The following is a 26,170-nucleotide window of genomic DNA, read 5'->3' as shown; positions in this document are numbered from 1 at the left end:
ATGTCAGCGTGTGAAGGCTTTGCCAGAAACGGTAATCAGTCACTTCAGTCATGTCCAGCTCTTGCAACCCCATGGACTGTAGCCCGCCAGGCTTCTCTGTCAATGGGACTCTCCAGGCAAAAATACTGGAGTGGGTTGCCATTTCCTTCTCCTCGGGACCTTCCTAACCCAGGGATCAAACACGGGTCTCCTGTAATGCAGGCAAATTCTTTACAAACTGAGCCACCAGGGAATGGAAAGTCTTTATTTTTCTCACCTTTTACTCAGACTTCTTCCTTGAGATGAGGGAATAGAATATTTTGCCAATTTCAATTATGCTTTGTATTCTCTGTTTTGCCTAGTTTTTCTGGGCCTCTGTTAATTTGCTTTTGAGTTTTATTAATAAGATTTGAACCCTCATCTCCTAAAGATTTTCATCACTTCATGCCAAAGATGATTTGGCAGTCAGCCTGGTATCAAATCCTCTATATCTGTTCCCATCTTCTCTGTTCTCTCTTTCTCCCTCCCCCCGCCCCTTGTAGTTGTCAAAACTACATTAACCATTATGATTCCTGAATCAAAAAAAATCATTCTGGAGCTAAGATAGCAGGATAGGAAGACCCTGAGTTCGCTTCTAGTTATTTCTCTAGATAGATAGATAGAGATACAGATATAGAGCTTTAAGGAAGAAACAACAATGGTAGTAGGGGCAGAGATGAGGTATAGTTAAGACCCACAGCCCATGGTAGGTGACCAACAAATGCACATATCCTCCCAGGGAGTTAGGGGTCTGAGCCACAAAACAATGCCCCCAGTCTGGGGATCCTACACCCAGATGAGCTCCCAGAATATCTGGTTTTGAAGGCCAGCAGGGCTTGTGTATTGGACAGCTGCAGGTGTTAAAGGACATATTCTGACTCCCAAAGCAGAGATAGTAATTTGAAAGGAAACTGGGTGATCTCCACTTGCTCTGATCTTGGAGCGCCTCCAGAGGCAGAAGGCTACTGGACTGTCCCTGGGGACACACACACACACACACACACACACACACACACACACACACACACACACACACACACACACACACACACACACACACACACACACACACACACACACACACACACACACACACAGGCAGGCAGCAGATATTTTTGAAAACTTGTTCCTCCACGAGGATACATGTGCTGGCAAATGCCAAACTGAAATCCTCCCTTTAGCCCGTTAGTGCAGAGGGCTTGCCTACCGACCAGCAGGCCACCACCAGTTCTGGGGCTTGGCAAACTGAGTGGCCAGGAGAAAGAATACAAAGCTGTGTCCTTCAGGAGGCCAGTGCCAGCCCCAGGAACCCCTGAGGCTCACAGCCAGCCACCTGGGACTCAACCCAACCTCCACTGTGCTGCTAACAGCTTCAGACCTCCACAGCCCCTGCACCTAACTATCCTAAGACAAGACCCTGCCCACCTGCAAGCAAGCATCAGTCAGAGTATCCAAGAAGGGCCAAACAACCCACATAGGGGGCAACTCTAGAGCATATCTCTCTGGTGTCCAGAGAAGAGTGGATACCATAGTACAACTCCTATATAAGACCATTTCTCCAAGATCTGGAAGCATAACTGACCTACCAAATGCATAGAAATAATAGAAAGAATTAGGAAAAATAAGGGGACAGAGGAACACATTCCAGATTGAGGAACAAGACAAAACTGCAGAAAGAAGTTAAAAATGTGGAGGTAAGTAATCTACCAGATAAAGAATTCAAGGTAAAGATCACAAAGATGCTCAATAAACTCAGTAAAAGAATGGATGAACACAGTGAGAAGTTTAATAAAGAGAAAATATAAAGAAGAAACAGAGATGAAGAATGTTGTGCGCTGTGCTTAGTCATTCAGTCGTGTCCAATTCTTTGTGACCCCAGGACTGCAGCCCACAGCCTCCTCTGTCCACAGGATTCTCCAGGCAAGAATACTGGAGTGGGTTGCTATGCCCTTCTCCAGGGGATCTTCCCAACCCAAGGACCAAACCCAGGTCTTCCGTTTTGCAGGCAGATTCTTTACCAACTGAGCCACCAGGGAAGCCCGAGATGAAGAATACAATAACTGAAATTTTAAAATACACTAGAAGGAATCAACAGCACATTAGAAGTTACAAAGGAACTATAACTGACTTATAAGCAGAAACTTTACAGGCTACAGGGAGCGGCACAATATATTCAAAATAATGAAAGGAAAAGAAAACCTAAACAAGAATACTCTACCCAGAAAGAAGATGTGAAAGTAGGAGGACGTGTAACTCACCTCCCTCTCCACGAACACATCAAAAATACAGCCACATGAGAAACCGTTCTCACTGAGAGTTAACTAGAGACTGGCAGGAGTCATGTACGACCAAAGCTGCAAGAAAGATCCACATGGAATTGAGCAGAAAGGGGAAAGAAGCAAGTCCAAACTTAAAGGGAACAGACCAGCTAAGACCCAACCATCACATCTTCTGCTCCAGCAACTTGGAAAACTGACCCAACCCCCAATAGACAGTGATGGCTGCTGAGCAGAAGAGAAGCCCTATCTCACTCTGGCTCTGGCCCTAGCCCCCTATCTCTCCAGCCCTATCTCCTACCAAGTTAAGATGATGTCATTAGGATGGGCTCTGTTCCAATATCACAGATGCTCTTATTAAAAGGGTAAATTTGGATGCAGAGACAGACATGAATAATAATAAGATGATGTAAAGAAAGAGATATGGAGGAAGAAGATGGCCAGGTGTCAATGGAGGCAGAAACTAGAGATCTGCAAGTGCAGTCATGAAACACTGCAAGGATATTGACAACACCAGATGCTCAGAGAGAGGCATGGAAGAGATTCTTCCTCAGCTTCCTCTTCCTCAGAAGGAACCAATCTACCAACATCTTGATTTGGGAACTGTAGCATCCATAACTGTTAGACAATGAATTTCTGTTGTCTTACTCCACCATATGTTACATTTTTATGGAAGCAAACTAACCAAGCAATGGAATCCCCAGCAACAGAACTTCAAAATATAGGTAGCAAAAAAATGAGATAACAAATGAGAAAAAAGAAAAATCTACAATCATAGCTGAACTCTTAAACACTCCTCACTCAGTAATAACATAGAAATATTAGACAGTAAGCCAAGAAGGATATAAAAGACCCCCATAACTCATCAGCCAACTGGAACTAATTGTCATTTATAGAACACTCAATAGAGTAACTGATTCGTGGTAAAGTATCTGGGCGGTCTGAGACAGATGCAGGAATTCCTGAGAGAATCACAGCAGATCAGACCTTAATTATGTGTATAAGCATGCATATTACTTAGAATGAACCCTGAACCAGATAGCTATGGTTCAAACAACAAAATAAGAAAAACAGTTTTAGCAAAGGCTTAACATGTTAACAGAGTTCAGTCAACATTACAAAAGACAAGACAGAGCTGCAGTGTGAATCTCTCAGGGTTCATTGCCTGACAGGTGAATAAAATTTCATACCTCTCAGGTGAATAAAACAACCCAGAGTTTATTCAGTGAAATATTCACAGTGTGAGGACACAATCCAAAAATCACTGGATATACAAACAATCAGTAAAATGTGACCCATTTCAAAAGACATTCATCTACCAAAATGACAATCTCTTGGTGCCAAGGCCAAGATGACTCAGATATTGGTAGCTTGCACAAAAGCTTTAAATCAAGCTTACACAACCATGCTTTATGAAATAAAGGAAGATGATGAAAAGTTAAGATGTCCCAGAAGAGAAAGAGAAAACACATAGTATTAAAAGAAAAATGTTAGAAATGCAAAATATAATGTTTCTGAAGAAAGTCACACTTTGGGCTTAATTATTGGATAGATATTACAGAAGCAAAAACCAACAATTTTGAAAAGAGATCTGAATTGTGTAATCCTTAAAAAGAGAAAAAATAGATTATTTTTAATTTACAGAGATTCTGGGATCTACGGTACAATGTTAAAGTCTATCTAATATGTAGTTTGAATCGCAGAAGAAGCAAAAGAGGGAATGGGGAAGAAAAATATGAATAATTTATGGCTGGAAACTTGTCAAATATTGGGGTGAAAGTTCCCAATCAACTCATACACTTCTTACACTTAAAAAGTTCAATCAACTAATAAAGCAGTAGTCAGAGGTTACACATCAACATACTAAAGCGGAGCACAGAGACAGCGCTTCAAAACGCGCCGCTGCCGCTGCTCAGTCACGCCAGCCGTGTCCGACCCTGTGCGCCCCCATAGACGGCAGCCCGCCAGGCTCCCGTCCCCGGGATTCTCCAGGCAAGAACACTGCAGTGGGCTGCCATTTCCTTCTCCAGTGCGTGAAAGTGAAGTTGCTCAGTCGTTTCCGACTCTTTGCGACCCCATGGACTGTAGCCTCCAGGCTCCTCCGTCCATGGGCTTTCCCAGGCAAGAGTACTGGAGTGGGGTGCCATTGCTTTCTCGGAAACGTGCCTATAAAACTAACTAAAAATAAAAGTGTAAGGAACTGAATAGATATAAAGTATATGTAAACACAAATGTAAAAACATATAACTTTTAATGAAATAGAATAAGATCATAAGTAAAAATAGAAATAAAATGACCCATGAGAAAAAATCTAAATATCCACCGACAAATGAGTGGATAAACAAGAAATTGTATATATACACAATAGAATGTACTCAGCCATGAAAACGAATGAATGTACTCAGCCATTTGCAGCAACATGGATGTGACTAGAAATTATCATAGTAAGTAAATAAGAGAAAAACAAATACCATTTGATATTACTTATATGGGGAATCTAAAATATGACACAAATGAACTTATCTACAAAAGAGAAATAGACTCACAGATATGGAGAACAGACGTGTGATTGCCAAGAGGGGGCATGTTGGAGGATGGATGAGTGGGCATTTGTGGTTAGCAGAAGCAAACTAGTGTATATAGAATGGATAAACAACAAGGTCCTACTGTATGGCACAGGAAAATATATTCAATCTCCTGTGGATAAACCATAATGGAAAAAAAATATAGAAAAGAATGTATGTGTATTTATAACTGAATCACTTTGCTGTATAGCAGAAATTAACATAATGTTGTACATCAACTATACCTGGATTGTTTTAGAAAAGGCCCATGAAATGTGAAAGCCAAAGAATTATAAATATCTGGGAGGTATTTCTGAAAACTGTCAACAGTAAGTTGCCTTATCTTTTGATAAAAGATTTTTTCTCTACTATCTGAATGGTGATACTGACACCAGCCATTAATCACATTTTTGCAGAATTACTACATTGGAAAAATTGTCTTTATCATATTATAAATGCCTAACATAATGATGAAATAAAAAAACAGAAGGTTGCCTTTTGTCTTGTAATCTGGTACTAATTATTGCATACTTGGCCTCTTCTGATGTTAATGTTATTTACTGGTGCCTCTCTGAAGACATTTTCCCCAGGTCTGTGCTCCCCTCTCTATGCCCAAATCTGGTGCATTACACCAGAGGTTCATTAGTAATGCTTAAGATAGGGCCACCAAGGACATTCTTGTTTGTATTACTTAATTAAAAATTAGGTCAATTTTTTAAAGGGGAAATTCTGTCAGTATAGAAATATGCCCCTCTGCCAGAAATATCAGAATATCAACTTTCCCAACAACAGAGAGAGAGCCCTACCTAGCCATTTAAATTAGTTAGCTCTGTAGTTCCAGAGTAAAGACTTCCTGGACTCAGGGGAAGGCAGACTCTCTGTAGAGAAAATCTTCATCTTTTGTGGGTGGAGGATGACTTAGTGATACTCTCCAAATGCAGAGCCCTCTGTGAGTATGACTCTATGCTCCTAAGAATGGGCAGAGACACCCTCCTTTCTTTCCACTATAAGACCATTCTGATGATTTTTTTTCACCCTTTGCAACTTGGGGGTTTAGTGACCATCAGAGGTTACAACTATCAGAGAAGTTTTTGTTTGTTTGTCTTAATGTCATTTTCCTTACCTTTTCTGAACTCCAGAATGATGCTTTCCTCTGAGAAAAGTATCTCTATCAAAGTAACTGGTATGGTTTGTCATTTTAATATTTTATGAGGATCTCAACAACCACTTCTAAAGTGTGACTTCTCAACGTGAGTAGCAAGTACAGGGCTGTCATCGATAAGCAGTTTTCACATATAAATACAATGAAGTTTATGTAAATACAGTGGAATTTTAGACAGATGCTCTATATATTCTCTGCCATAACCTCACCTTTATTTTAAACAAAAATTACATATAAAATATGTGAATTCTAGGTCCACTGAGTGACTTATTTATTTACGTATTATCATTCGGTGACCCCATCCACTAACAGTATTTCACGTTTTAATGGACACTCACTTTTTAACATACATACCAAGGTCAATGTCACTTAATTTTATGAGTGTGTTCTTAAGAAGGTGAAATATGAATGGCTGAAGAAAATGGTGGCATTTTTGGAAGGTTAGTCTCCTTAGGACACCCAGGCTGAATGAGGTGCTTGGGAGAGTTGGATACCTGGAATTGTGGTGACAGGACTGGGGGGAGGCACCTGGGCTGCAGAGACAATTCATTCCTGTCCCACCACTGGAAACTCAGTGCTATCTCTGTATGACCTTTAACCTGATGTTGAGGTAGGTAGGCTAACATTTAGGCAAAACATTCCATGTGCTTCCCTTACTCTGTTTTTCTTTAAACACTTTAGGCTAAACAGTGGGACTAGGCACCAAGTGGAAGCTAATATCTGTCTTAATGATTGTCATTATTGTTTAGTCACTAAGTCATATCTGACACTTTTTCGACCCCAGGGACTGTAGCCCACCAAGCTCCACTGTCCACGGGATTCTCCAGGCAAGAATACTATAATGGGTTGCCATTTCCTGCTCCAGGGGATCTTCGCAACCCAGGGATGGAACCCCTGTCTCCTGCATCTCCTGTATTGACAGGATGGATTCTTTACCACGAGCCACCAAGGAAGGCCCAGCCTTTCTTAATGATTAGGAAGAGAATTTTTAAAGCAACAAAATGAAACTTCAAGTAACTATTTAATTGAAACTTCTAAAGCAAATGCTTTTTGGTTCAGCAACATAGAAAAATGACAGGGTATCCAGACAATGCTGGAAGGATAAGCAATATTTGACTTAGCTGTGATATAAATAATCAGAGAGAAGACCAAATATATAACCTTTTTGATTGAAGCAAGAATTTTAAATGAATTTTTTTAGCCTAAGACTACATATGACATATAGTCATTATTTTGGTATTTCAAGGAAGCAAAGAATGATTTTTATAATTTAAAGACCTCATTTTTAAAATGGAGGAGAGTGAACAACAGAGATTATATATGGCATATATATATTAAGCACATGCATTTTTATATCATTTATACCTCACTAAATCTAAAACACAAGAGAATCTAATTGGCCCTTTGTAGAAGAAAATTGGGGATGTCCACGTGGGATTACATACTAATATTAAAGGATTCCAAGCACTTTGGGTCTTATTACCATAAAAGAGAAGGGAAATTTCACTAGTTGAGAAAGCAAACTGTTTGTTCTGAGTCACATGTACATATAAAATTTGTAAATTTTATAATAAACATATTTATTGCAATCCCTAAACTTTGAATAGGGCTAGCTGTTGTGGAATCTACACTTGATCTTAGCCAAAAGGCCGGGAAGCAATTGTTGTGGAATCTCATTGAACAAAACATAGCCCAATGCTAACAAAATTACACTCACATATTTAGAGGTAGCAAAGAGATAATCATAGTAGTATAGAAAGCTTTTCACAGGAGGTCAAACTAAGCCAAAACTTGAAAAACCTACATATATAGTATCACTTTAGTGAAGGCAAAAACAGCAGTGGGAAACTGGTAATGAATAGAGTTGTATCAGGAAACAGACTCCACTCAAACTTCTCAAGACATTATGTTGGTTGTGGAAAATGAACAAGCACTTTGGTGGAAACACTACTGAAGAGATCTTTCACAGGTAACTTTCCTTTCTAAACATAAACATTCTCATCACAGGAGTGTGCTATCAGTGGGTCAAAAAAGCACTTCAAGTCTTATTCAGTTCAGTCTAGTCATTCAGTCATGTTCGACTCTTTGCAACCCCATGGACTGCAGCACGCCAGGCCTCTGTCCATCACCAACTGCCGGAGTTTACTCAAACTCTTGTCCATTGAGTCACTGATGCCATCCAACGATCTCATCCTCTGTCGTCCCCTTCTCCTCCTGCCCTCAATCATTCCCAGCATCAGGGTCTCTTCAAATGAGTCAGTTCTTCACATCAGGTGGCCAAAGTATTGGAGTTTCAGCTTCAGCGCCAGTCCTTCCAATGAATATTCAGTGCTGATTTCCTTTAGGATGGACTGGTTGGATCTCCTTGCAGTCCAAGGGGCTCTCAAGAGTCTTCTCCAGGAAAGAGATCTTAAAAATTAGGGCAGAAATAAATGCAAAAGAAACTAAAGAGACCATAGCAAAAATCAACAAAGCTAAAAGTTGGTTTTTTTGAAAAAATAAACAAAATTGACAAACCGTTAGCAAGACTCATTAAGAAACAAAGGGAGAAGAACCAAATTAACAAAATTAGAAATGAAAATGGAGAGATCACAACAGACAACACTGAAATACAAAGGATCATAAAAGACTACTACAAGCAGCTCTATGCCAATAAAATGGACAACTTGGAAGAAATGGACAAATTCTTAGAAAAGTATAACTTTCCAAAACTGAACCAGGAAGAAATAGAAGATCTTAACAGACCCATCACAAGCAAGGAAATCGAAACTGTCATCACAAATCTTCCAGCAAACAAAAGCCCAGGACCAGATGGCTTCACAGCTGAGTTCTACCAAAAATTTAGAGAAGAGCTAACACCTATCTTACTCAAACTCTTCCAGAAATTTGCAGAAGAAGGTAAACTTCCAAACTCATTCTATGAGGCCACCATCACCCTAATTCCGAAACCAGACAAAGATGCCACAAAAAAAGAAAACTACAGGCCAATCTCACTGATGAACATAGATGCAAAAATCCTTAACAAAATTCTAGCAAACAGAATCCAACAACATATTATAAAGATCATACACCATGACCAAGTGGGCTTTATCCCAGGAATGCAAGGATTCTTTAATATCCGCAAATCAATCAATGTAATACACCACATTAACAAATTGAAAGATAAAAACCATATGATTATCTCAATAGATCCAGAGAAAGCCTTTGACAAAATTCAACATCCATTTATGATTAAAACTCTCCAGAAAGCAGGAATAGAAGGAACATACTTCAACATAATAAAAGCTATATATGACAAACCCACAGCAAGCATTACCCTCAATGGCGAAAAATTGAAACATTTCCCCTGAAATCAGGAACAAGACAAGGGTGCCCACTCTCACCACTACTATTCAACATAGTTTTGGAAGTTTTGGCCACGGCAGTCAGAGCAGAAAAAGAAATAAAAGGAATCCAGATTGGAAAAGAAGAGGTAAAACTCTCACTGTTTGCAGATGACATGATCCTCTACCTAGAAAACCCTAAAGACTCTACCAGAAAATTACTAGAGCTAATCAATGAATATAGTAAAGTTGCAGGATATAAAATTAACACACAGAAATCCCTTGCATTCCTATACACTAACAATGAGAAAACAGAAAGAGAAATTAAGGAAACAATACCATTCACCATTGCAACAAAAAGAATAAAATACTTAGGAGTATATCCACCTAAAGAAACAAAAGACCTATACATAGAAAACTATAAAAACTGATGAAAGAAATCAAAGAGGACACAAACAGATGGAGAAATACATCATGTTCATGATTGGAAGAATCAATATTGTCAAAATGACTATACTACCCAAAGCAATCTATAGATTCAATGCAATCCCTATCAAGCTACCAACGGTATTCTTCACAGAACTAGAACAAATAATTTCACAATTTGTATGGAAATACAAAAAACCTCAAATAGCCAAAGTAATCTTGAGAAAGAAGAATGGAACTGGAGGAATCAACCTGCCTGACTTCAGACTCTACTACAAAGCCACAGTCATCAGGACAATATGGTCTTGATCTATATTTCTTTCAAGACAGAAATATAGATCAATGGAACAAAATAGAAAGCCCAGAGATAAATCCATGTACCTATGGACACCTTATCTTCGACAAAGGAGGCAAGAATATACAATGGAAAAAAGACAGCCTCTTTAACAAGTGGTGCTGGGAAAACTGGTCAACCACTTGTAAAAGAATGAAACTAGAACACTTTCTAATACCACACACAAAAATAAAGTCAAAATGGATTAAAGATTTAAATGTAAGACCAGAAACTATAAATCTCCTAGAGGAGAACATAGACAAAACACTCTCCGACATAAATCACAGCAGGATCCTCTATGACCCACCTCCCAGAATATTGGAAATAAAAGCAAAAATACACAAATGGGACCTAATTAAACTTAAAAGCTTTTGCACAACAAAGAAACCTATAAGCAAGGTGAAAAGACAGCCCTCAGACTGGGAGAAAATAATAGCAAATGAAGCTACAGACAAAGGATTAATCTCAAAAATATACAAGCAACTCCTGCAGCTCAATTCCAGAAAAATAAATGACCCAATCAAAAAATGGAGAACTAAACAGACATTTCTCCAAAGAAGACATACAGATGGCTAACAAACACATGAAAAGATGCTCAACATCACTCATTATTAGAGAAATGCAAATCAAAACCACAATGAGGTACCATTACACGCCAGTCAGGATGGCTGCTATCCAAAAGTCTACAAGCAATAAATGCTGGAGAGGGTGTGGAGAAAAGGGAACCCTCTTACACTGTTGGTGGGAATGCAAACTAGTACAGCCACTATGGAGAACAGTGTGGAGATTTCTTTAAAAACTGGAAATAGAACTGCCATATGACCCAGCAATCCCACTTCTGGGCATACACACTGAGGAAACCAGATCTGAAAGAGACACGTGCACCCCAATGTTCATCGCAGCACTGTTTATAATAGCCAGGACATGGAAGCAACCTAGATGCCCATCAGCAGACGAATGGATAAGGAAGCTGTGGTACATATACACCATGGAATATTACTCAGCCGTTAAAAAGAATTCATTTGAATCAGTCCTAATGAGATGGATGAAACTGGAGCCCATTATACAGAGTGAAATAAGCCAGAAAGATAAAGAACATTACAGCATACTAACACATATATATGGAATTTAGAAAGATAGTAATGATAACCCTATATGCAAAGCAGAAAAAGAGACACAGAAGTACAGAACAGACTTTTGAACTCTGTGGGAGAAGGTGAGGGTGGGATGTTTCAAAAGAACAGCATGTATACTATCTATGGTGAAACAGATCACCAGCCCAGGTGGGATGCATGAGACAAGTGCTCGGGCCTGGTGCACTGGGAAGACCCAGAGGAATCGGGTGGAGAGGGAGGTGGGAGGGGGGATCAGGATGGGGAATACGTGTAACTCCATGGCTGATTCATGTCAATGTATGACAAAACCCACTGAAATGTTGTGAAGTAATTAGCCTCCAACTAATAAAATAAAAAAAAAAAAAAAAGAATATATGCTTTAACTAAAAACTAGTGACCAATTATTTGCATCCCAAGTGGAAGTGGAGCTTGAGGAACAGAGATAAATGAAGAAATAGTATAACAGGAAAAACTATTCTGGATAGATAATCCATATAAAGTGATTAGTTCAATACCTGGCCAAACCTACTAGTTTAATTGCAAGAAACCAAGGAAAGAAACAGGAGGGAAATGTGGAAATTTTTGTTTAAGGTGCATTTGATTACATACCTGAAATTCTGAAAAGTAATTATTTTTGGGAAATTAAGTAATTAGAAGTTCAAAAATATACCCCCCAAGTGGACATGTTATGTTAAAGAAACAAAGAGAGGAGACTGAGAAATATAAACACAGTAGAGACGATCAAGAAGATAACAGATCACCAGCCCAGGTTGGATGCATGAGACAAGTGCTCGGGCCTGGTGCACTGGGAAGACCCAGAGGGATCGTGTAGAGAAGGAGGTGGGAGGGGGGATCAGGATGGGGAATACATGTAACTCCATGGCTGATTCATGTCAATGTATGACAAAACCCACTACAATATTGTAAAGTAATTAGCCTCCAACTAATAAAAATAAATGGAAAATAAATAAATAAATAAAATAAATTTTTAAAAAAGAAAAGAAAGACCCAGAAAACAGAAACAAAAAGGTAGGAAGAGAACAATGTGTGTAATAATAAGATAAGTTAGGAGAAATGCTATGAATAATGTGCAGTCAAAACTACACATTTCATATAGAAGTCTGCTGCTATTTTATATGCCCCCAAAAAAGAGTCTTTGATAGACTTTGTCAAACACTGTTTCATTAGAATGATGAGGGTAAAGGTGTGATTACAATATGGTGAGTGAATGGATGGTGAACCACTGAAATAGTGATAATATGTTTATTATGAGTTACTAACTATTATGAGCTAGTAGTTCTAAAAGTTTCAAAAGTACACAAATTTAACTCTTAGCATATAAAGGACACTGTTCTTATTTCCATAACAAACTGAATCTTGGTGAAAGCAAACAGTGGTTGGGGAATGTAACTAGGATGCCAAATCTGATATTCTTCTAATTAATGACATTTTCAGCAAGATGTTGAAATGTTTAAATCTTAATCTAATGGGTTAGAAGTTAAAAACAACTGTGATAATGTCATAAAATCCTGTGAATGCCACATCTAAAGTATTTCCACAATTTTCAGACCAAAATATTGCCTATATTCTACAAGTTTTAGGCAAAAAGTCATGAGAGGGACAGGGGAAGAAGTGAATGAGAAGAAAGTTATTTAGAGAATAAAATATTAGTTTCAAAAAATGGATTAATGCTAGTACTCAAATCTCAAGCAGTGAATAAGGAAAGCCTGTGTAATAAACTTCAAACTATTTTGGGTTCTTACTTGTACTTTATCCATAACCAAGCTACAAAAAGAAATAGTAACGCATTGAGAAGCTTAAGATTTGTTTTGGTATTTGACTTCAGTTAGTAGTAAAATATAACTATATAAGCAATCCCAATCCCAGATGAAGATAAAAATAAAACATAACTTGGGAATAAAATGCATGAAAATGAAGACCTATAATATGTTGAAGTGTAATATGGATAAAGCCATCTAATATTTTTCAGAATATGACTTAAAATTATCAAGCGTACTGCTTCAGATGACCTATTAATAATAATACTTTAATCATGCCTTTGTAAATTGCATGTTAGATGGTTTTGTATAATTTGCTGAGTGATTATTGATATTTGATATTAACATCACTATCCATATCAAATATCTCTGAATCATAAATGCAGATTGAGTAGAAGTCAGGATTCAGTGATGAGAAACCGCAGTAACAACTTTTATCCTGCTGGGACTAACTGATGATCCACAACTGAAGACTGTGATTTTCATCTTTTTATTTCTCACCTACATGTTGAGTGTAACTGGGAACCTGACAATCATCTCCCTCACCTCATAGACTCTCACCTGAAAACTGCCATGTGCTTTTTCCTTCTTAGAAATTTCTCCTTAGAAATCTCATTTCCATCTTCTCATATCCCCAAATATTTGTATAATATATCAACAGGTGACAAGACAATCACATATGACAATTTTATCAGTCAAATATTTTTTACTGACTTCTTTTTTTTTCTTTTTTTTCTTTTTTTTTTTTTATTAGTTGGAGGCTAATTACTTCACAACATTTCAGTGGGTTTTGTCATACATTGACATGAATCAGCCATGGAGTTACACGTATTCCCCATCCTGATCCCCCCTCCCACCTCCCTCTCCACCCGATTCCTCTGGGTCTTCCCAGTGCACCAGGCCCGAGCACTTGTCTCATGCATCCCACCTGGGCTGGTGATCTGTTTCACCATAGATAATATACATGCTGTTCTTTTGAAACATCCCACCCTCACCTTCTCCCACAGAGTTCAAAAGTCTGTTCTGTACTTCTGTGTCTCTTTTTCTGCTTTGCATATAGGGTTATCATTACTATCTTTCTAAATTCCATATATATGTGTTAGTATGCTGTAATGTTCTTTATCTTTCTGGCTTACTTCACTCTGTATAATGGGCTCCAGTTTCATCCATCTCATTAGAACTGATTCAAATGAATTCTTTTTAACGGCTGAGTAATATTCCATGGTATATATGTACCACAGCTTCCTTATCCATTTCTCCAAAGAAGACATACAGATGGCTAACAAACACATGAAAAGATGCTCAACATCACTCATTATTAGAGAAATGCAAATCAAAACCACAATGAGGTACCATTACACACCAGTCAGGATGGCTGCTATCCAAAAGTCTACAAGCAATAAATGCTGGAGAGGGTGTGGAGAAAAGGGAACCCTCTTACACTGTTGGTGGGAATGCAAACTAGTACAGCCACTATGGAAAACAGTGTGGAGATTACTGACTTCTTAGCTGCTACAGAATTTTTTCTCCTGGCTATCATGTCCTATGATCAATATGCAGCCATCTGCAAGCCCTTGCATTATGTGACCATCATGAACAACATGGTCTGTAGAAGACTCATCCTTTGTTGCTAGATGGCTGGCATTGATCATAATCCCTCCACTTAGCCTGGGCCCTGCATATGGAATTCTGTGACTCCAATGTTAGTGACCATTTTGTCTGTGATGCAGCCCCCCTCTTAAAGATCTCATGCTCAAAAACGTGGCTCATAGAGCAAATGATCATAGTCTCTGCTGTGTTGACCTTTATCATGACCTTTGTGTGTGTCGTTCTATCATATATATACATCATCAAGACCATTTTACAATTCCTTTGTTTTCAACAAAAGCAAAAGGCATTTTCTACATGTTCTTCCCACTTCATTGTGATTTCCATCACCCCAGTTCAGTTCGGTTCAGTCACTCAGCCGTGTCTGACTCTTTGAGACCCCATGAATCGCAGCATGCCAGGCCTCCCTGTTCATCACCGACTCCCAGAGTTCACTCAAACTCATGCCCATCGAGTCAGTGATGCCATCCAGCCATCTCATCCTCTGTCGTCCCCTTCTCCTCCTGCACCCAACCCCTCCCAGCGTCAGGATCTTTTCCAATGAGTCAACTCTTCGAATGAGATGGCCAAAGTACTGGAGTTTCAGCTTCAGCATCAGTCCTTCCAATGAGCACCCAGGACTGATCTCTTTTAGGATGGACTGGTTGGATCTCCTTGCAGTCCAAGGGACTCTCAAGAGTCTTCTCCAACACCATAGTTCAAAAGCATCAATTTTTCAGCGCTCAGCTTTCTTCATAGTCCAACTCTCACATCCACACATGACCACTGGAAAAACCATAGCCTTGACTAGATGGACCTCTGTTGCCAAAGTAATGTCTCTGCCTTTTTATATGCTATCTAGCTTGGTCATAACTTTCCTTCCAAGGAGTACATGTCTTTTAATTTCATGGCTGCAATGACCATCTACAATGATTTTGGAGCCCAAAAAAAGTCTGACACTGTTTCCACTGTTTCCCCATATATTTCACATGAGGTGATGGGACCAGATGCCGTGATCTTAGTTTTCTGAATGTTGAGCTTTAAACCAACTTTTTCACTCTCCTCTTTCACTTTCATCAAGAGGCTCTTTAGTTCTTCTTCACTTTCTGCCATAGGGGTGGTGTCATCTGCATATCTGAGGTTATTGGTATTTCTCCCGGCAATCTTGATTCCAGCTTGTGCTTCTTCCAGCCCAACATTTCTCATGGTGTACTCTGTATATAAGTTAAATAAGCAGGGTGACAATATACAGCCTTGACGTACTCCTTTTCCTATTTGGAACCAGTCTGTTGTTCCATGTCCAGTTCTAACTGTTGCTTCCTGACCTGCATACAGGTTTCTCAAGAGGCAGGTCAGGTGGTCTGCTATGCCCATCTCTTTCAGAATTTTCCACAGTGTATTGTGATCTATGGAAGCTGTATTTTCATCTATGTTAAACCTTCAGCAAAGGAATCAGTAGCTATTAATAAGAGTGTGGCAGTACTTACTGCTTCCATCGCTCCTATGCTGAACCCCTTCATTTACACCTTGAGAAACAAGCAAGTTAAACAGGCCTTTGATGATGCTATCAAAAGATTTGCACTGTTCTTAATAAAGTAAGAGAATTTGCTAAAGTGGAAGAATCAAGTTTTCATGAATAGACCAGACATCCTCAACCTTTAAACTTTAAGGCTTACCTACATAGTGAGGAAGCTTTATTGGGATTTCATGTGTCAGTAAGAAAACACAATACATTGCTGTGAAACAAAGGAATCATTTTACAATTTACCAAGTCTTAATAAAACCACAAACAGAAACAATGACTTCATCTTAATATTGTAGATTTACTAATTGTGCTTATTGCCCGTTCCCACCTCACCACTTGAGGCCTTTTTGATTTCAGGCCCCGTCTGTTGTTGTTGTTGTTGTTACTCGATCGTGTCGGACACTTTGCAACCCCATAGACCGCAGCACGTCAGGCTGCCCTTGATCTTCACACTCTCCCAGAGTTTGCTCAAATTCATTTCCATTGAGCTGGTGATGCTATCTAACCATCGCAACCTCTGCCACCCTCTTCTTTTGCCTTCAATCTTTCCCATCATCAGGGTCTTTTCCAATGAGTTGGCTTTTCACATGGGGTGGCCAAAGTATTGGAGCTTCAGTTTTAGCATCAGTCCTTCCAAAGAAGCACCACTCCAGATTATTCTATTGTTGACTTTAAACAATAAACTCAAGAGAAGGCTGGTTTAGGGGAAATGAGTGTAATATTAAAATAAAATTTAAAACTTGAAGTAATAATACTGTTTCTTTATATATTCATCTTCATATCATGATGGCAATGATTATAACAGCTAACAATTAGAAAATCACTAGAGACCTATTACTTTTTAATATATGGAAAACAAATTTAAAAGGTATTTTGTCTTCCCAGGTAAGTAAATTAAAGCTCAGCAGAGTTACACTGCTAGTAAGAAGTAATTTCCTGATACAAATCCATTTATATCTGACTCTAACGCTAGTGTTTGTTACATGTGTGATGCCCCATGATGTTTATTTTAATGTTAAAAGTCCTCAATGGACACTTTAGGAAAATTACATATGCCAAATGAAGGTATTCATTTATGAAAACTGAACATTATTACATAATTTAAGAGAAAATTATTTAAATATAGCATTTCATCTTAATATAAGCATTCATAATTTATAAAGAATTGAAAGCATTAATTATATTAGAAAATAGTTTATATTTATATAACATTTACAAAAAGAAGACATACTTTAACATAAAACAATGAAGAGCAGGAAGTTCTGGACAAAAAGTAGGGTCAATAGCATATGAACACTCTCCCTAAGAAGGTAGATAAAAATGGAATTATCTATGAATTGGTATATAGAACTGAATTTATGAGTATAATCATTGTGAATGTTTCCAGAAAAGGTCCAATGAAACCAGGGCATGGTCTCAAAAATGCCACTAATATATGACCAACGACTGTGAACAAATGCAGAAATCCATATTAAAAATTGGCCACGTTGAGCCACAGATGTCCCTTCAATCAGGTCTTACTTATATACTCTGTCCTAATTAGGTTCCTTTGATAAATACATAGGATATCAGTTATGAGGGCACAGGCTCATTCTAACCTTTTTCTTTGCACCAAATTATATGAGCTTGAATTTATTTAAGACCATTTTTTGGCTTTCACACAGCAAGGCTTTTATTCTAAGTGAATTTTTCAGCTTCTCACATAGCTCTTTGCAGAAGCCCCTGCATTATAACCTTTGTAATTATTATCCATCCCATGACTGTGGCACCTGTTCTATTTTAGAGATGTTAATTATTTAGAAATTAAATTATCAAATAACTGAATTTACATTGATCACTCTGGTTCGAGTTAGACAATGAAATAGCCGAAAGCTTTCTAAACATAGAGTGAATAGAGAAGCAGAAACACCGAAACACCACAAGCAAAGAAGAAAGTTAACACCATATAATAGAAAACTCAGTCAACCTAAGTGGGAAAAAATAAGGAAGTCTTTCTAAGGCTGCTTTTGGTATTTGGTTTCCGACAACTCGTATTCTCCCTCCTCTAAGTAGTCCATTAAACTGACCTGATGGATACAAAATACTACACATGAAATAGATAAGCTATGAGAATTTACTGTCAAGTACAGGGAATCTTACTTAATATACTGTGAAAGTGAAGTGAAGTCACTCAGTCGTGTCCGACTCTTTGCGACCCCATGGACTGCAGCCTCCCAGGCTTCTCCGTCCATGGGATTTTCCAGGCAACAATACTGGAGTGGGTTGCCACTTCCTTCTCCATAATATACTGTAATAACCTATAATGGAAAATATGTATATATACATAATCACTGAATCATTTTCTATATACCTGAAACTAAAACAACATTGTAAGTCAACTGTACTTTAATATGAAAAATCACCCTAAAGTAACCTGATGAATAAATCCCTACTTAATTTCACAAAATTCTTGTTTGTTTGAAACTACTACTGTAATAAGTATATGTAATAAATTAGCTTCTTTTAGTAACTCTAAAAAAATACACTGCACAATTAAGAAGTTCTGTTGAGTCCTTCTACTGAAAAATGAAAATTCCATTGGAAAAAATATTTCAAGACAGAATATTAGCAATTCCAGACTCTAAATTTTTCTTACCTGCTCAACCAGGACCTGGGCTAGAATAAACTCTACTCACTAATAACTGTAGATTTTGACCATGTTTTTCTTGGACAATTGTGCTCGTGTACAATATGCTGAATGATGATCCATCTAAAGATATTCTAACCCCTGAAACCTGTGAAGGTTACCTTACATGGCAAAATGAACTTGATAAATGTGATAAAGTTGTGGATCTTAAAATAAGTTTATCTTGGATTATGTGAATGGGCACCATTCAATCATAAGGGAAAAAAATCAAATTAGTGGCTGGAGATGTGACAATGGAAACAAGAGGCTGTAATGACACAAGGAAAAGACCAGGAGTCAAAGAATGCATGCAGCTGCAAGATGCTGAAAGAAAGTAGTTTTCCTCCTAAAGGCTACAGAAAAAATAATGCACATGATCTGTACAGGGCATATTCAGCCACTGAAAAGAAAGAAATCCTGTCTTTTTAAGACAACATGGATTGAACTTGGGGGCATTATGCCAAATGAGAAAAGTCAGACAAAGTTAAATACTGCATGGTATCACTTTTACATGGAACCTAAAAAATAAAATAAACTCAGACATAATAGAAAAGTGATCACTAAAAATTAGGGGATGGGAGAAATAAGGAAAGTTTGGTTATTAAAAAAATACAAACTTTTAGGTATAAAGATGTCTGAGGATCTAATGTATAACATAATGACTATGTGCCGAAGAACGGATACTTTTGAACTATAGTGTTGGAGAAGACTCCTGAGAGTCCCTTGGACAGCAAGGAGATCAAACCAGTCAGTCCTAAAGGAAATCAGTCCTGAATATTCATTGAAAAAACTGAAGCTGAAGCTCCAATACTTTGGCCACCTGATGTGAAGAACTGACCCATTGGAAAAGACCCTGATGCTGGGAAAGGTTGAAGGCAGGAGGAGAAAGGGACAACAGGACCAGATGGTTGGATGGCATCATTGACTTGATGGACGTGAGTTTGAGTAAACTCCGGGAGATGGTGATGGACTGGGAGGCCTGGTGTGCTGTATTCCTTGGGGCCACAAAGAGTCGGACATGACTGAGTGACTGAACTAAACTAAACCAGTGTGCAGATGCTTTTTAGTTTGATGAGGCCCCACTTGTCTATTTTTGCTTTGTTGCCTTTGGTTTTGGTGTCAAATCCAAAAATATCATCACCAAGACCGAAGTCAAGGAACTTACTGCCAGTGTTTTCTTCTGAGAACTTTATAGTTTCAGGCTTTACATTCAAGTCTTTTATCCATTTGAGTTAATTTTGGTGCAATGTGTAAGGTAGTACTAATCCAGTTTTATGCTATTTTATTTACTTATTGCATTTGACTGTCCAGTTTTCCCAGGCTTCACAGAGGCTCAGTGCTAAAGAATCCACCTGCCAATACAGGAAACAAGGGTTCAATCCCTGGGTGGGCAAGACTCCTTGAGGAGGAAATGGCAACCTACTCCAGTAATCTTGCATGGAAAACCCCATGAACAGAGGAACCTGGGCTATAGGTCATGGGGTCACAAAGAGTTGGCCATGATTAAGCACGCATGCCCAATGTCCAGTTTTCCCAGCTCCATTTATCAAAGACACTGTCTTGTCACACTGCATATTTTTGTCCCCTTTGTCATAAATTAGTTGACCATTGGCCCACGGAAAACTTTAAAGGACAAGAATTTATAGTACTTTGATTTTAATATCTGAAGGAACATTAAGATACTAAGATGTTGAACATGAATTAATAAGAATAAATAACTAATATATAATTATATGTATATTAATTTAGACTATGTATAGAAGGTTAAGAACATTGACTTATGTACCCAATTATACATAATCTGTTGTTAATGTTTATTTTTAGCCTTATAAATATGTTGATACATTTGAAGAAAAATGTCTATATGGGTTATATGATTTTACTTATTTTAAAATTTCTTATCTAATTAAAACTTCCTAAATATAGTTAATAATTTATGGTATAGACTAGTAAATAAGAAATGTGGTTTTTTTATGGTCTTCCCATACCATGTATATGGATAATCATGATGGTGTGAACACTAACCTAGAGCCAGACATCCTAGAATGCAAAGTCAAATGGGCCTTAGGAAGCATCACTACAAATAAAGCTAGTGAAGGTGATGGAATTCCACTTGAACTCTTTCAAATCCTAAAAGATGATGCTGTGAAAGTGCTGCACTCAATATGCCAGCAAATTTGGAAAACTCAGCAGTGGCCACAGGACTGGAAAAGGTCAGTTTTCATTCCAATCCCTAAGAAAGGCAATCCCAAAGAATGCTCAAACTATTGCACAATTGCATTCATCTCACAGGCTAGAAAAGTAGTGCTCAAAATTCTCCAAGCCAGGCTTCAACAGTATGTGAACCATGAATTTCCAGATGTTCAAGCTGGATTTAGAAAAGGCAGAGGAACCAGAGATCAAATTGCCAACATCTGCTGAATCATCAAAAAAGCAAGAGAATTCCAGAAAAATCTATTTCTGCTTTATTGACTATGCCAAAGCCCTTGACTGTGTGGATCACAACAAACTCTGGAAAATTCTGAAACAGATGAGAATACCGGACCACCTGATCTGCCTTTTAAGAAATCTGTATGCAGATTAGGAAGCAACAGTTAGAACTGGACATGGAACAACAGACTGGTTCCAAATAGGGAAAGGAGTACGTCAAGTCTGTATATTGTCACCCTGCTTATTTAACTTATATGCAGAGCACATCATGAGAAACGCTGGGCTGGAAGAAGCACAAGCTGGAATCAAGATTGCCAGGAGAAATATCAATAACCTCAGATATGCAGAGGACACCACCCTTATGGCAGAAAGTGAAGAGGAACTAAAAAGCCTCTTGATGAAAGTGAAAGAGGAGAGTGAAAAAGTTGGCTTAAAACTCAGCATTCAGAAAACTAAGATCATGGCATCTGGTCCCATCACCTCATGGGAAATAGATGGGGAAACAGTGGAAACAGTGACAGACTTTATGTTTTTGGGCTCCAAAATCACTGCAGATGGTGACTGCAGCCATGAAATTAAAAGACGCTTACTCCTTGGAAGAAAAGTTATGACCAACCCACACAGCATATTAAAAATCAGAAACATTACTTTGCCAACAAAGGTCCATCTGGTCAAAGCTATGGTTTTTCCAGTAGTCATGTATGGATGTGAGAGCTGAAGTATAAAGAAAGCTGAGCACAGAAGAATTGATGCTTTTGAACTGTGGTGTTGGAGAAGACTCTTAGGAATCCCTTGTACTGCAAGGAGATCCAACCAGTCCATCCGGAAGGAAATAAGTCCTGAATATTCATTGGAAGGACTGACGCTGAAGCTGAAACTCCAATACTTTGGCCACCTGATGCGAAGCACTGACTCATTTGAAAAGACCCTGATGCTGGGAATGATTGCAGGCAGGAGGAGAAGGGGACAAGAGAGGTTGAGATGGTTGGATGGCATCACCAACTCAATGGACGTGACTTTGAGTAAACTCCAGCAGTTGGTGACGGACAGGTAGGCTTGGCATACTGCAGTCCATAGGGTCATAAAGAGTCAGACACGACTGAGCAACTGAACTGAACTGAACTGATACCCTGTATATCAGTTTATTCTATGTGACAGTAAGAAGAAGCTAAAATTTCGTTTTACAACCAGACTCTTCTGTTGTCCTGAATGCCTGCATGCTGTCACTTCAGTCGTGTTCAACTCTTTGTGACCTATGGACTGTGGCCCGCCAGGCTCCTCTGTCCATGGGATTCTCCAGGCAAGAATGCTAGAGTGGGTTGCCGTGCCCTCCTCCAGGGGATCCTCCTGACCCTGGGGTCACGCCCGTGTCTCCTGTGGCCCCTGCACTGCAGGCAGTCTTCGCCACTGAGCCGGGGGGCAGCCCCTTCTGTTTTCCTGCTGGCCTCTGTCTGCAGCATCCCCCTGTCTCCAAGGAAACTATATCCAGAGAGGCTATGGTTACCACGTTTGTTACCACAAATGTTATTACTCAGAAGATTCATTAGTGACTTTGTTCTTGGGTCACCAGGGACTCTTCGTTTATTCACTAGGTTGTATTTTTATCAAATAAAGCAAATGTCAAGCTAGATATAGTCAATGTGTTCATAGCCCTAAGAGGTCAGCACAGCAACTTTCCTCAAACTGGAGATTTCTGACATTCCATCACCCTCATATAGTATTATATTTCTTTCTTTTTTGAGAGAAGTTATAAGAATACAAGGAAATCCATGTAATTGATTGAAGATGGATGCTTCAGAAAGATGTCTCTAGGAGACATCTTACATTTGTTGTGACCATGACAGTGGATTCATAAGCAAAAGTAACCAAAAGTTCATATGAAAATCTCCATTCTATCATTTTCAATTTAGGAGTTTTAAGTTTTCATGTATTTCAACAAACAACAGAAACTATGATTGACAGTCATAATAGTAAGTGAGATTTGTCATTTCAATTTTATTCAGTTTTGTGTGATTTAAGTCTTGCTATGCTTTGGAAAATATATTTTACCTATCTTTTAAAAATTGAAAATGTGAGTGATAAATTTCTATATTTAGTAAAATATACTTTTTTACATGTTTTTAGAATACAGTTCCTTTGGATATAAAAATATCCTTTTATTAGAGTTTTATGCACAAAAATATACTGGCATCTAATGGGATTAAAATTTGATGACCATCCAAAAATATATTAAATTCACATCAAAAAATAAGGGGTATATTCATCTAACTGTGTAAGTATACTCCTCAGTTTCCCCAAAGAATTATGTGACTGAAATTACATCCTCATCAGAGATTCTTGTCCTCATTTCAAGCATGTCTTTTGAAAAAGTAGGATAAACAAAAACCAGTTAGCCACATATCACTGAGTCTTCTTTTAAATCTTGTTTTACTATATTTTGTGTAACTTTAGAAGGAAAAAACAGACTTTTTAGAACTTTGAATGATATCCAATGGTAGTGATAGGGCTAAGTTCGTTCAGTGACATGATGGATATGTTGCCTGAGATTTAGGGAAAGAGTTGGAGGAAGATAGGAGATGAGCAGCAGAAATATTTCTCCTACTTATCAACTTAATCTAATTTAGTTGCTGATATATTCCAATCCTCTTAGGCTGTTCTGTAAGACAAACGATGAGCTTCATTCATTTCTTGTTCGTGTCAGGTACTGTAACCCTGAGGCCTTAGCTGCATCTTCTATTGAGACAGTCAGAGCTGACCCTGCCCCGTATCAGTAAAGCAATACATTAGTTCACACAATAAAGTGAGTCCATATACACATGAATTGAAGGGTCTAGGAGAAGCTTAATACATTAATAAGTGTTCTTTCTTAAGTGTTAAAATGGTAGCAAGCATTGCGTTCTGTGGGAACACAGAGGCTGGGATAAGAGATAGCATAATGATCGGACTTCCAGGAAAGTTTCCAGAGGGCTTCAAGGTGAAACTGAAAATCAATAGAAGTTATTCCAGTTAGCTGAAGAGAGAATACATATGATGTGTGAGAAGTATTTACCAAAAAATCTATCACATAGTATATGCTCAATAGATGTGATCTATTATCTTTGTTGAAAAGAACATATTAAGAGGAGAAGGGAGAGAGATAAAGAGCATGAGTTTTATTTGTGACATAGTCCCTGTGAAAGTTCAAATAGATACGTCAAATTTCATCTGAGAATCAAGTATTACAAAAATAAAGATATCAATTTAGAAACGACCATCTGAAAGACACAGCAAAACCTAAGAATTAATGAAAATACAAAGGGAATATTAGTATGGTGAGACGTGAAAGAAGTGAAGAGAATGCTAACAGACAGACAAAAGCCAGAGAAATACATCATCTGTACTATCTTTGAAGTTTATTTACCAGGGCATTTAATGAAAATATAAATGTACATTGTGTTTAAGTACAACTATATTGCACATTAAGACATTCTATATTTTGCATCACTGTGGGTTACAAGTGATTCCTTAGGGACAGAGAAACCTTGACAGAAGCAGTGTCAGGTGGGGAGCTGAAGAAGTTTGTGTGTGTGTGTGTGTGTGTGTGTGTGTGTGTGTGTGTGTGTGTGTTCGCGTGCGCACACATGATAGAGTTTAGAGGTGTTGAGGGGACTTATATGCAATGAACAAAAACAGAAAACAAAATTCTTTAATCATAGAGCTCAAACAGAGATTTCAAGTGACTACAGAGTGTGTGCACAGTGAACCCAAATGATCTTACACATCTTAATACGTTAATAAAGAACAAAATGTCAAGCAACAACATCAACCAGAGAACTCTTGAATATCACAAGACATCTTTGCTCCTATGAATGACATACCCACCACAGTCAAAAGTAGTCCTTTACAGAATGAATATTTAAATTGTAAATATTTTTAAATAATGATAAATAAGGAAAAACTTGAATATGACACCTTCCATGCTGTTAAAATAATCTTAAATGAAACATTTCAACATTAACAGGAGATTTAACAGAACTCAGCAGTCAGCAATGAGAAATAGTACCATAACAACATTCATTCTACTGGGACTGACAGATGACCCTCAACTGCAGATTTTGCTTCTTATCTTTCTCTTTCTCACCTACATGCTAAGCATAAGTGGGAATCTGACCATCATCTTCCTCATCTTACTGGATTCCCACCTTAAGACAGCCATGTACTATTTCCTACAAAATTTCTCTTTTTTGGAGATCTCATTCACATCAGCTTGTATTCCCAGATACCTGTATAACATCGTGACAGGTGACAAGGTCATTACCTACAATGCTTGTGCCAGCCAAGTATTTTTTACTGACCTCTTTGGTATAACTGAATTTTTTCTCCTAGCTGCTATGTCCTATGACCGCTATGTGGCCATCTGCAAACCCCTGCATTATGTGACCATCATGAGTATTATGGTCTGCAGAAGACTTGTCTTTTGTTGTTGGGTAGCCGGTCTGTTTATTATAATCCCCCCACTTAGCCTAGGCCTAGAATTGGAATTTTGTGATTCTAATACCATTGATCATTTTATCTGTGATGCATCTCCCCTCCTGAAGATCTCATGTTCAAACACTTGGTACCTGGAACAGACAGTTATTATCTGTGCTGTGCTGACCTTCCTTACGACACTGATGTGTGTGGTTCTGTCCTACATTTGTATCATCAAGACAATTTTAGGATTCCCTTCTGCCCAGAAAAAGAAAAAGGCCTTTTCTACTTGCTCTTCCCACATGATTGTGATTTCAATCACCTATGGTAGCTGCATCTTCATCTACATCAAACCTTCAGCAAAGGACTCAGTGGCCGTTAACAAAGGTGTGACCTTGCTCACTACTTCCATCGCTCCAGTGCTGAACCCTTTCATTTACACACTGAGGAACAAGCAAGTCAAACACGCCTTCAATAACTCAATCAAAAGAATTTTGATATTTTCCAAAAAAAAATAA

At 38.3% G+C, this 26,170-nt stretch overlaps 1 protein-coding gene and 1 pseudogene across 1 annotated transcript; both read left to right on the top strand.

The window, feature by feature from the left end:
• On the top strand, nt 1-23,977 carry LOC122679046 (annotated as a pseudogene).
• A 1,254-nt stretch (nt 23,978-25,231) lies between these two features.
• On the top strand, nt 25,232-26,170 carry LOC122678330 (olfactory receptor 6C2-like). Its single transcript, XM_043878980.1, has one exon. The coding sequence runs from the start codon at nt 25,232-25,234 to the stop codon at nt 26,168-26,170; it is 939 nt and encodes a 312-aa protein (XP_043734915.1).

Source organism: Cervus elaphus, chromosome 3 (assembly GCF_910594005.1).
Source record: "Cervus elaphus chromosome 3, mCerEla1.1, whole genome shotgun sequence".
NCBI classification, from domain to species: Eukaryota; Metazoa; Chordata; class Mammalia; order Artiodactyla; family Cervidae; genus Cervus; species Cervus elaphus.
Note: the sequence above shows the minus strand (reverse complement) of the source record. Positions and strands in the feature narration are given on the sequence as shown.